Source organism: Panthera leo, chromosome F3 (assembly GCF_018350215.1).
Source record: "Panthera leo isolate Ple1 chromosome F3, P.leo_Ple1_pat1.1, whole genome shotgun sequence".
Lineage (NCBI taxonomy): Eukaryota > Metazoa > Chordata > Mammalia > Carnivora > Felidae > Panthera > Panthera leo.
In genome coordinates this window covers 3,630,919-3,643,695 of record NC_056696.1, presented here as the reverse complement: position 1 = coordinate 3,643,695, position 12,777 = coordinate 3,630,919, and the positions used below count along the sequence as shown (strand labels likewise).

The 12,777-nt window shown below is 40.7% G+C and overlaps 1 protein-coding gene across 4 annotated transcripts in view; it reads left to right on the top strand.

Annotated features, from left to right (window-relative positions):
* The window catches only part of CDC42BPA (CDC42 binding protein kinase alpha), a 316,853-nt gene that overhangs the window by 123,916 nt on the left and 180,160 nt on the right, over positions 1–12,777 (top strand). For all 4 annotated transcript variants that reach the window (XM_042926312.1, XM_042926311.1, XM_042926314.1 and 1 more), the window contains one exon: positions 454–602. In XM_042926312.1, the coding sequence (XP_042782246.1) occupies positions 454–602 (149 nt within the window). The remainder of the gene's footprint in view (positions 1–453; positions 603–12,777) is intronic.

Here is a 12,777-nt window from a genome sequence, read left to right as displayed (position 1 = left end):
GGTCCAGTGCTGGTTTAATAAAGTTGCTACCAGTCCAAGAGAAAACAGGGAAAACGTAATAATGGTGATAAAGGAATCATTCAACATACATGGCTGTCTTGCATTCGGAATTACTGTAATCATTTGTGAATTAAAATGTTTATTCTTCTATGAAACGTTGATAAAACTGTGGTCTGTTATAGGCGATGATGTTGATGTTCCTTTTTGATGTCGTTACTTGGCAGAGTATAACAACAAAACAATGGTAATCCTTCGTTGTTCCCTGCCTCAATTTTTAAAAACTTTATATTCTTGCCTCAGGAAGCACGCGGGCTTTGTGATGATCATCTCACACAGCTTCTTGTTAATTAACAACAACGGTATTTGACCCCAGTGCTGTTTGACCTTGGGTTCTATTACATATATTAATTTTTCACCCTTATTATTTGATTACTTTTTTCTTCTCATTCCCAGTACCTGGTGATGGATTATTATGTTGGTGGGGATTTGCTGACTCTGCTCAGCAAATTTGAAGATAGACTGCCTGAAGATATGGCTCGGTTTTACCTGGCTGAGATGGTGATAGCAATCGACTCCGTTCATCAGCTGCACTACGTACACAGGTGGGTAAGACCTTACGCAGCAGCGGGCTGCGTGAGTGTGGAAGCAGACGTTTTTAGAGGAACGTGGTGCTTTTGATGGCCACGGAGGAATTTTGTCTTTGTAAACTATTTGACAGGTGTAATGATTGATTTAAAGTCTTCCCTACAGATGTGTGTTTGATCGTATGCGGTGTAAGATGGAATGATAAAAATGGGCCTGTTTACAAAATGATTTTTCATTTAGGATTCTTCTTCTACCTGTTGACACATGTTAGAAGTCTCTTTCTCTGTGAACAGCTCATAATAATTTAGGCGAAGAGCTTAAAGAGCAGTCTCACATTTTATTTTTATTTTTTATTAAAAAAAATGTTTTTTAAGTTTATTTATTTTTGAGAGAGAGCCAGAGTGGCCGGGGGAGGGACAGAAAGAGAGCGAGAGGGAGAGAGAATCACAAGCAGGCTCTGTGCCACCAGCACAGAGCCCATCGTGGGGCCCGATCCCACGAACTGTGAGATCGTTCATGGGCCAAAATCAAGAGTTGGACACTTAACCGACTGAGCCACAAGGCACCCCAAAGGAAGATCATTTTGATTAAAACTTTTCTATTCATCAGATCTCACTGTGGCTCTTGCCTACTCATATGCTTTTCCCTATTGATATTTGATAGTCACAAATTCTACTAAAAATAAAAAGATGAATATACTTTGAAAATTGTAAAACATGACGTGTTTTATGATGGTATTAGGGTCTCAAGAGCAAATTACAGGATGAGGAACCAAAGTGCTTCTTTCTTTGCTCAAACAGTAACCCAAGGTCCTAGCTGAGGACTCATTTAAAAATACTTTAAAAATATCATTTTATTGAACATTTAAAGAATGTTAGTTTCATGGGGTTTTGTGAAACTGTACCCAGTTCATATCTAAATTCTCAATAAGGAATGATTACTTTTGAAAATAATTCCTCTGGATTGGAGATAGTAAATATGAGGTATTTGTGTTACCTGCCCTTCTTCCAGGCTGTGACACAGATACTCTTAAATGATCATAAGACCCTTTCCCACCGACTGTATGTGCAGTCTTAGAGTTCTTCTCAACACAGCATTCTACCTGACAACTATCTTTCTGATGTTGACATTGAGAAGCATTTCAACCCTGAGCTCTGTTAAATATGTGTAATTTTACGAGGTACCTAACGTTAAATGAATCCCATTCATTTCATTGTTGGACAGCTCCGATGTCATAGAATTTTACTTTATGTTAAGCTGAATTTCTTTTTCTCCTAATCGTTGGTCCTAGTTTTGCTGTAGAACCACATACAATAATCTAATTTATCTTGTTACCATGCCTTCTGAAGCCGTCTTCTCTTTAGGCTAAACATCTAAATATCTGTAGTTTCTGTGTTCTCAAGGCTTATGTACACATTCTGTCTCCCACTATCTGACATGCACATAGTACCCTCACCCTCACCTTGTGGCTTCTCCCTCCTCTCTCTCCCTTTACTCTTCAGTGGACGTGTTCTGCTAGGTTAACGTACCTCTTAAAATGTGGCTCTCATTTTCTGGACACATTGTATTTTAGTAGATGCTTTACTGAGGAAATATTCCTGGGGTCTTCTTTTATAAATAGCACTGTGCTAAACTGCATAAAATTTTAAGTGAGTGTAGCATATGGTCCTGACTTGGAAAAGGCTTCCAGTCCGTTTGGGGACACAAAACACAAGACATAAATAAGAACTAAAGTAATAAAAGTTAAATAATCACTTAGGGCAAAAGTTTAAGAGATGGAGTGAGCCCAGATTGCGAACTCTTTGTTGGGTTATACAAGCAAATTACAGTGAACTCAGAGAAACAAATAATCTTAATTCTTAAGATTACCATTCATTAAGAAAACCATTCTTAATGGTTTTTTCCACTGGTTATTTAGCTCTCACTATGTGTTACGGACTTCACCTGTATTATTCTAATTCTGACAATAAATCTATGATTTGGGTGTCATCTAAAATGGATGTTGTTCCATTTTACAGATGAGGAAACCCAGCTTCAGAGACATGAGTCGGTAATTAGCATAGGCTGGATTAAAATCGAAGTCAGGCTGATGCCGGAATTTATGCTGTTCATATAACATCATATTGCTCATAAGAGGATGCTTTATTGGTAGGACTTTGCAGAATAAAAAGGCTTTCTGTGGGCAGAGAGGAAGGCGTTCTAGAAACAAGGGATGAAGGAGACAGGGACACAGGCGGGCAGAGGGCGGGTCTAGAGAAGGGTTGGTAGGTGACTCGGCTGAAGAAAAGAGCTCATGTGGAGTTTAGGAAGAGAGATTTCAATCCCTGTTGTGGAAACGTTTGAACACCATGCTGTAGACTTTAGATCTTGGGAGCCATCAAGTTACCGATACTTTTAGGTAATGTAGTGTTTGATTAAAACAGTGTGTTAAGTGAGTTGATTTTACAGTAAACTGTGTATCAGTTTTCATGTTTTGCTGGATTTCAGAATGTTTTATAGTTATGAATTTCAAGTAGAGGGAGTTAGAGAAGACAAAAAGGGAGTAGTGGAGACTGGATGTGTTCGGGGAAGGAAATACTTTTTTTCCCTTGTGTTCTTGTATTTTATTATTTTTTAAAAATGTTTATGGATTTATTTTGAGAGAGAGTGTGTGTGAGAACAGGGAAGGGGTAGAGAGAGAGGGAGAGAGGGAATCCCAAGCAGCCTCCGTGCTGCCATCACAGAGCCCGATGCGGGGCTTGAACTCACGAACCGTAAGATCATGACCTAAGCCAAAATCAAGAGTCAGATGCTTAACTGACCAAAGCATCCAGGTGCCCCTCCCCTTGTGCTCTTTCAAACTACATTTATTTCCAAACCTATAAAATACATTATTGGTCTTCTGACAGCACAGACATTTTCATATGAAAATTTTGTCTTCACTTACGCATCGGGAGAAAGGAGCAGTGGAGAGTAGTGCATGAGAAGAATCATGGAATCATACATACGAGTGTTGAGCACATTGTGAGATTTCAGTCAAGAACATTGCAATTTCCTTTGAAATGTCTAGAAATACACTTTAAAAACACATTGTAGGGCATTATGTTACCTGTTTTCAGAGATGTTAATTATGAGATGAAAGAGACAGGAATGGGGACATGGAAATAAGAAGCCCAGAGATTGACTCTGGAAGGTTGTAAAATTGATTTACAAACTGACCCCATAAAGTACAGACATTTTCTAGTAACATGATGTAGTAAAAACAAGCATTAAGCTCAGTGCCAGCAGACTTATGCACTGTTCTGGTTCCCCCATAAGCTTTTTAAACTTAGATTCCAAAACATGATTTATCACTGAGATTACAGCAACTTGAAACTTCTTTTTTTTTTTTTTTTTTTTAACGTTTATTTTGAGACAGAGACAGAGCATGAATGGGGGAGGGGCAGAGAGAGAGGGAGACACAGACTCCGAAGCAGGCTCCAGGCTCTGAGCTGTCAGCACAGAGCCCGACGTGGTGCTCAAACCCACAAACCTTGAGATCATGACCTGAGCCGAAGTTGGATGTTCAACCGACTGAGCCGCCCAGGCGCCCCAAGCTCCTCCCCTTTTAAAGAGGCGGGGAAAGGACGCAGTGGGACTGAGGACAGAAGAAACATGGCAGCAGTAGAGCTGTTGTTGGTAGCGAGGCTGATGGAGGTGCTTTAAACGTTAGAGATGTCCGTTCTCCCCAAACTGATCTGCAGGTTCGATGCAGCGCCTGTCAAAATCCCAGCAGGGTTCTTGTTTTCTTGTTCTTTTAAATCCAGGTGAAAGTACGTGTCGAGCTCTCCACCTGCAACAAGTCCAGCTCCTGCTCTTGTGTTGGTAGTTGTGTTTAGGCCTCAGGCTCCTGGCTTGTCCCTAAGCGACTGTCCCTAGCTACAAATTTAATAACATCATTTCATTTTCAGTAGTTACGACAGCTCACAGGTTTTTCCTTTAGAGCAGTAAAGATTTTTTATTTGTTAGGTACAAACAGGCTTACTCCAAAGTTTACATGGAAATGCAATGAAACTAGAGTAGCTAAAATGATTTTTTTAATGATTTTGGAAAAGGAGAACGAAGTAGTCAGAATAACTACCTACCGTTGAGAGTTACTACGTTGCTGCCTTAATAAGCAAGACACTGCGTAGTGGGGGAGGAGTAGACATCATAGATCACCAGGTAGAAAGGAGAACCCAGGCCGAAATGTATGCAGTTACCTCCAGCTGATTTTGACGACGGTGCCGATGCAACTCAGTGGAGGAAGGATCATCTTCAGCAAACAGTACGGGAATCGTAAGCAAAAAAACAAACTTCCTTCAGCCTCACACAAATGTGAAAAATAGTTCAAAATGGGTCGTGGATTCAAGTAGATGACATAGGGGTACCTGGGTGGCCCAGTCAGTTGAGCAGCTGACCAGCTCAGGTCACGATCAGGTCAGGTTCGTGGGTTTGAGCCCCGCGCGGGGCCCCGTGCTGTCAGCGCAGAGCCCGCTTCAGACCCTCTGTCCCCCGCACCTGCACCTCCCCCGCTCATGCTCTCTCTCAAAAATAAAAAGTAAGTAAATAAAAATAAAAAATAAACATTAAAAAAATATTCAACGTAAAAGTATAAAACTTTCAGAAGAAAACATCAAAGAACATCTTCTGGACCTAGGGCTTGGTGAGGAGTTCCTAGGACACCAAAGATTACTCAAGTGGACTTCATCAGCACTGAAAACGCACACTTCTAAGGCCCAGGTAAGCCGACAAAAGGGCAGGCGCCAGAAGGGGGGGAAATATTTGCAGACCACATACAGGATGTACACCTTAGGTCTAGAATATATAAAGAACTCGAAACACAATCCTCAAGAAACCTCAGACAGTCCAGTTACAGGATGGACGAAAGACCCAAGGAGACACCTTGCCCAAGAGGAGATACGGATGGCAGTGAGCACGTAAAAAGCTGTTCAGCGCCCTTGCCATTAGCAAACCGCGAACTACACCCACCATGAGAGGCAGGCCAGTGAGCAGGTATTAGGACCGCTAAAACACGGACCAGCGGTCCTCCTAAGCGCTGATGACCCTGCGGAGAAAGGAGATCTCCCACACATTGCCGGTAGGAAGGTAAAATGGTTTGGCCACTCTGGAAACAGTTTGCAAGTTTAAACAAGGTAAACATGCACTTACCATGTGACCTAGTCGTTGGCGTTTGTAGACATTTATCCCAGAACAGTTAAAACACATTTGCAGGGGCGCCTGGGTGGCGCAGTCGGTTAAGCGTCCGACTTCAGCCAGGTCACGATCTCGAGGTCCGTGAGTTCGAGCCCCGCGTCAGGCTCTGGGCTGATGGCTCGGAGCCTGGAGCCTGTTTCCGATTCTGTGTCTCCCTCTCTCTCTGCCCCTCCCCCGTTCATGCTCTGTCTCTCTCTGTCCCAAAAATAAATAAAAAACGTTGAAAAAAAAAAAATTAAAAAAAAAAAAACACATTTGCAGAAAAACCTGTACGTGAATATTCATAGCAGCTTTGTTTGTAACCGCAAAATACTAGAAATGGCCCGCGAGTCCCTCCCGGGTGGCGTGGTAGCCACCTGCTGGGCGCCCCGTGGGCCCGAGGCACTGGGAGCACGCGGCAGCCTGGGTGGCCCCGGACGGTCCTGAGTGACGAGCATGGGCGCTCAGAACGTTATGTTGTTTATGACTCCACTTACCTAACATTCTTGAATTACCAAAACTACAGAGGTTGAAAGCCGATGGATGGTTCCCAGGGGACAAGGTCAGAGGCAGAGTGGGGAGTGAGACAGCACGGGGCAGTTCTCTTTTGTGGTGATAGTACAGCTGGGCATCTTGAATGTGGTGGTGGTTACATGAGTCTGTACGTGGGCTAAAATCGCATGGAATACGCACAGATTAGAAAAGGATAAAAGCCGAAAGGTCTCTGACGAACATTAACGTAGTAGCGTCAGCTTCCTGGTTTTGCTGTTGTGCCCTGGACATAATACGTTGTAACCAGTGGAGAAGCCGGATGGAAGGGTACATGGGACTCGTACTATTTATGCGATTTCCTTTGACTCTGTAATCATTTCAAAATGGAAAGGTTTGGGGGCACCTGGGTGGCTCAGTGGGCGCTTAAGCCCAGCTCTTGGTTTTGACTCCGGTCATGATCTCGTGGTTCGTGGGATCGAGCCCCATGCCACCTCTGCACCAACCATGTGGAGTCTGCTTGGGACTCTGTCTCTCCCTCTCTCCCTGCCTCTCCCCGCCTCTCCCCTGCTTGCTTTCCGTCTCTCTCTCAAAAATAAATAAATAAACTTTAAAAAAAGGGAAAGATTTTAAGGGAAAAAAAAATTACCTCTATTACTTTCTTTTCACAAGTCTGGAAACCAGGCCCAGGAAACTCTCTATCTTGGTGAATTCCTCAGGATTGCCAAATTTTCTTAGGCTTCTGGCCTGCCAGGAAGTGGTTTTTATTTCTGTAACTCAGAATTTAGATGATGTGCAATTCAGGAGGTAAGCGGAGTCCACTTAGTGAAAGTCAGCATTGAAAAGGACCCTGGACTGAGCCCTGAGGAGTTTCAGTATTTCGAGATCGGGTAGAGTAGCAGTGGCCAACGAAGCAAACTAAGAAGAAACAATTGGAGGAAGATAATGAGAATATGTGGAATAAAGTAAATCATCTTTCCCTTTATGTTTAATAACATTAATGTCTTAACTGATGCATTTCTTTTTTTTTTTAATTTTTTTAATGTTTGTTTGTTTATTTTTGAGAGAAAGCACGAGCAGGAGAGGGGCAGAGAGAGGGAGACACAGAATCCAAAGCGGCTCCAGACTCTGAGCCGTCAGCACAGAGCCCAGTGCGGGACTCAAACCCACGATCCGCAAGCTCATGACCTGAGCCAAAGCCAGAAGCCTAACCGACTGAGCCACCCAGGTGCCCCTTAGCTGATGCATTCCAAACCAACATGTAATATCATTTTTTGTGTCCTGGGTGTTGGAATGGGAGTGGGGGCTGCCTTATGGAAGTCATATGCTCTTTACATTCAGTTTATTGCCTTTTGAAAAAAGGCTAAGTTTAAGGAAATACTTCTGCTTCACAGTTTTGCCCGAGTAGGACAGATTTTAATTTTATAAATTCATTCATGGTGAAAGTATTGTTCAGCCAACACTGTTTGCCCAATATTCTACCTATTTTCTTAGGTGAGGTACTCCTGTTGAGTATCTCAATAGGAGTGGAGGAAATAATGCCTTTATTTTGAAAAATTACTTTGAGATAAGCTTAACTCTAATGATAGAGAGCAGTTGAATGACAACAAAAGCAGGTTTAAGAAAGCAGTAGGAATTACATACCTAAACACTGTGGAGATGGAGAGTGAGAACAAGTGAATCAGGAGGGCCTCTTGGAGGAAACCTGTCTGTGATAGGAAGTAGATGGTTTAAGACATTGAAATAAGGGCGCCCGGGTGGCTCAGTCGGTTGAGCGTCCGGCTCAGGTCATGATCTCGCGGTTTGTGAATTTGAGCCCCGTGTCGGGCTCTGTGCCGACAGCTCGGAGCCTGGAGCCTGCTTCGGATTCCGTGTCTCCCTCTCTCTCTGCCCCTCCCCAACTCATGCTCTGTCTCTCAAAAATGAATAAATGTTAAAAATTTATTGAAAAAAAAAAAGACATTGAAATAGCTTCCCTGAGGAAGACCAAAGTAAGCAAGATATACAATGATGGACTGTTAACGGTTAGAAATAAAATTATGTCGTTATTTTAATGTCAAAGATATCACTTAAATACTTACGAAAATACAGTATAAAAATATTGTTGTGAAAGCATGTCCATATTTTTTAAATGCTTTTAGCAAAATAGCTGGTTTTCTCCCTGTGTTTATTGAAACACTATTTCAGCTGTCCCAAAATACCTTATTTTCAGTCTGTCAACTCAGATTTTCGCCTTTGCCACAGAGGCACTCCAGTTTCCAACTTGAAGTCTGAATGCCAACATTTCCATTTTTGATTTGCTGAATAAGCAGTTTGCATTTTAAGAGTGTGTCTTTTCTTTTCAATCATTTATTTACTTGAATGTAAAATTTGTGAGAGAGATTATTTCTAACAAGTAAACAGTATCATGTGGCATATGTCGGACTCCGGTTGATGAAAGTACACGCCAAATGTTGGGTTAGAATAAAGCAAGCCCTAATTATAGGTTGGGGAAAAAACCCCAACTTCTTTCTAAATATGTTAATTAAACTCAGCGGCAGGCTTGGTGTTCAGATTGTCAGCTACAACTTTAAGCATGCTAATGATGAAAGGCATAAAATCCTGCTAGAACAACCAAAAAAATAAGCTTCATCTGATCAGAATGTTATGTTTGATGATCCCGTGGCATAGTTTGAAATGACAAAAATGGAAAGATGAGGACGTTTGTGATGTTTTTTAATAATACAGAGATCATCAGAATGTTGATTCTGGTACCAAAACGTTAGCAGCCAATATTGTGTCTTACCTTGATTTCTGTTTCTAGTGGAGTCTTATCTGTGATATGACCATTTTAAGAGCGGTGCACCTGTTGTCTACAAACCAGAAGGACCCTACTAGAAACTACTTTGATAGAGAAGGGAAGGTCACTGAGGGCTGGCAGGTCACAGAGATCAGTGATAATAGAAAGTATTAACAATGTATAACAATGCTTTAAGCTTGTCGATTAGAGAGAATTAGACATGCGTATATCATCTGCAGAGAGAAGCTCCTTTCTTTATGTTAGATCACTTGTCATTGTACGGTTCTTTGTGGAAGTAGATATCCTTATAGTTAGGTAATGGTAGACTGTGAAACCGGTTTTTTAAAATGGAGAATTCTCTATTCTAAACCTTTCAGAAGCAGTTTTAAATTTTTTTTTTTTTTAACGTTTATTTATTTTTGGGGACAGAGACAGAGCATGAATGGGGGAGGGGCAGAGAGAGAGGGAGACACAGAATCGGAAGCAGGCTCCAGGCTCTGAGCCGTCAGTCCAGAGCCTGACGCGGGGCTCGAACTCACTGACCACGAGATCGTGACCTGAGCTGAAGTCAGACGCTTAACCGACTGAGCCACCCAGGCGCCCCTCAGAAGCAGTTTTAAAAAACGATCTAAAAATCACAAACTTGTCTTAATTGGCTCTATTCATAAAAGCATTAGATCTTATCCTTGATAATTAACATTAATAGTTGTCATTGGTATGTAACTGGCTCCTGACGTTTTCCCAAACTTTTTTCAGCTGGTGGGAGGAAAGAGTGATCTCTACCTTTCTGTATTACTTGCCAGTGATATTCAGGGGATCTTCATTAAAAATTGCTGTTAAGATCTAATTATAAATAGTTCTTTTTAACAGTTTTATTGAGCTGTAATTCACATACCATACAATTCAGTTAGTTAAAGCATACAGTGGTTTTTAGTATTTTCACAGATACATTCAACCATTACTTCAGTCCATTTTAAGCCATTGTCATCATTTCAAAAAGAAACCCTGTTCCCTTGTTTCCCCTGCCCTCAGCAGCCATTAATCTGTCTCTATAGATTTGTCTAGTCTGGACACTGAATGAAATCATATAATGGGTCTCTTTTGACTGGCTTCTTTCACTCGGCATACTGTTTTCTTTCTTTCTTTCTTTTTTTTTAAGTTTATTTTTGAGAGAGAGAGAGAGAGAGAGAGAGAACATGAGTAGGGGAGGGGCAGAGAGAGAGGGAGATACGGAATCTGAAGCAGGCTCCGAGCTGTCAGCACAGAGCCTGACACGGGGCTTGAACTCCCGAACCACGAGATCATGACCTGAGCCGAAGTCGGACTCTTAACAGACTGAGCCACCCAGGCGCCCCTCAGCATACTGTTTTTAAGCCTCAGGCATGTTGTAGAGGATGTTAGATACATCTCAGATTAACTAGGTTGACTGGTGAAACTAAAATACCAACGTTCTCTGGAGATTTTTGACAGAATCCACAGTGTGCATGGGATCACAACGTGCACAGAACAGTCCAGAATTACTCAGTGTATCAGGAAATTATGATTCAGTCTCAAGAGGAAAAAGTGGACTCCTAGCTCAAGATGACCCAGGTCACCCAGGTTTAAATTATAAGAATTATCAGGTAAAACCTGATCTAATTCTCTTGTCCCCTGTGTCCTTGAGAATCTGGCCTCTTGGTATAGTGAAAGATACCACTTAAATACTTAGATTAGTACTTATTTTAAATATACTTAATGAAGTAATAGAAAACACATTTGAAATGAATGAGATGATAGAAAATCTCAGTAATAGAAAAAAAAAAAAAAAAAAAGAACCAGATGAAAACTTCAGAAAAGAAAAATACAGTATCTCGGGTAAAAATTCACTGAGTGGTTTCTGTATCAGAAAGGAGACTCAAAGGAAAAAGTCTATGAAATTGAATATAGATCAGTAGAAATTCTCTTATGCAAAGCAGGTGTGAAAAGATTGGAAGAATGAACAGATCAGAGATGAAAAGATCCAAAGTATGTAATTGGTGCCCCAGAAAAAGAGAATAAGGCAGAAAAAATAATGGCTTAAAACTTCCCAAGTTTGGAGAAACATATGAGTTTATAGAATCAACAATTGTGTCAAGCCAAAGCAATAGAAATTCGAAGAAAATCACTCCTAGCACCTCCAAATCAAAATATGGAATTAAAGGATATGAAAAGTCTTGATAGCATCTAGAGGAAAATAGCATTTTACATGGGAAAAAAAAAAAGCATTTTACAAGTTGAAAGATCTCAGATTTCTCATCACAACCACGGGTACTAAAAGATAAAATTTTGACAACACTGGAAAGAAGAAAACTATCAACCTACTTTCCTTAGGAATGAAGCTAAAAAGAGGATATTTTCAGATAGATGCAACCCAAGAGCATTTATTGTTTAAGACCTTCCTTACAAGAAACACTGATGACATATTTCAGAATGAAGAGTCAGCAGAAGAAATGCAGATCTTTAAGAAAGAAGAAAGAGCATAATAAATGGTAAAAAAAAAAAAAAAAAAAAAAAAAAAAAAAAACCTCAGCATACATAAAACACCTTTTTTTCTCTTAAATTCTTTTATTTTTTTTTTAAGATTAAACTTTAATCTTTATTTTAAGTAGTCTCTACATCTAAGGTGGGCCTTGAACTCACAACCCCGAGATGAAGACCCACACACTAAACCAACTGATCCAGCCAGGCACCCCTCTCCAAAATTCTTTAAAACACATGGCTGTTTATGTATTTATATTATTATTATTATTTTTTTTTTTGAGAGAGAGAGAGAGCATAAGCTGGGGAGAAGGCCAGAGGGGGAGATAGAGAGTCTTAAGCAGGCTTCACACTCAGTGGAGAGCCTGATGGTGGGACTCGATCCCACAGCCCTGGGATCATGATCTGAGCCGAAATCAAGAGTCAGATGCTTAACTGACAGAGCCACCCGGGCTCCCTAAAATATGTGACTGTTTAAAGAGATTTGTTTTGGTAGATACTCGATGAATGCATATGTAATATGTGTGACAACTATAACATAATGGATAGATGGGGCATAAACAAATGCTAGTATAATTATAGAACTTTGGAGTTTTTTTGTTTTTGTTTTTTTTTTAAAGGAAAAAGTCCTGTGGTGACAAAACAAGTAAGTGACAGGGAAAGGAAAACTAGTTTATCATCAGACTTTTCAACAACAAAACTTTATGACAGGAAAAAAGTGTGTTCAATATTTATGATACCCCAGAAAAGAGAACACGAACATAATCAACTTTCAGGTATAAAAAGCACACACAGCAGTGTTGTCAACTTGCAGGAGCCTGGGGAACGTTGTTCCCATGAATTCTTCCTGAAGAATCTGGAATATTCCACGAGAGAATGAGCTACAGACAACCAAAATGACCAGAGAGACCTTAGCTTAAGGACTGGCGTTGCTCGTTAAATAGTCAGTTATGGATTGAAACAGGAAAAAAGAGGGAGACTGAACAGTATTGATGGCTGCATACTCTAATAATGGACATCTAATAGAACTATAAAGGTCAGTGGTGATTAACTGGGAGAATTTATGCAGATTTTTTTTCAAATTGTCTTCAGTAAAATTTTGGGGTAGTATTCGTCGTGTTATTTTTGAGATTGTTGAGTGTAAATGTGAAATAAATGAGTGATTATGGAGTACTCTAATTCTGTTGTCCCCTGTGTCCTTGAGAATCCGGCCTCTTGGTATAGAAAAAAAGATA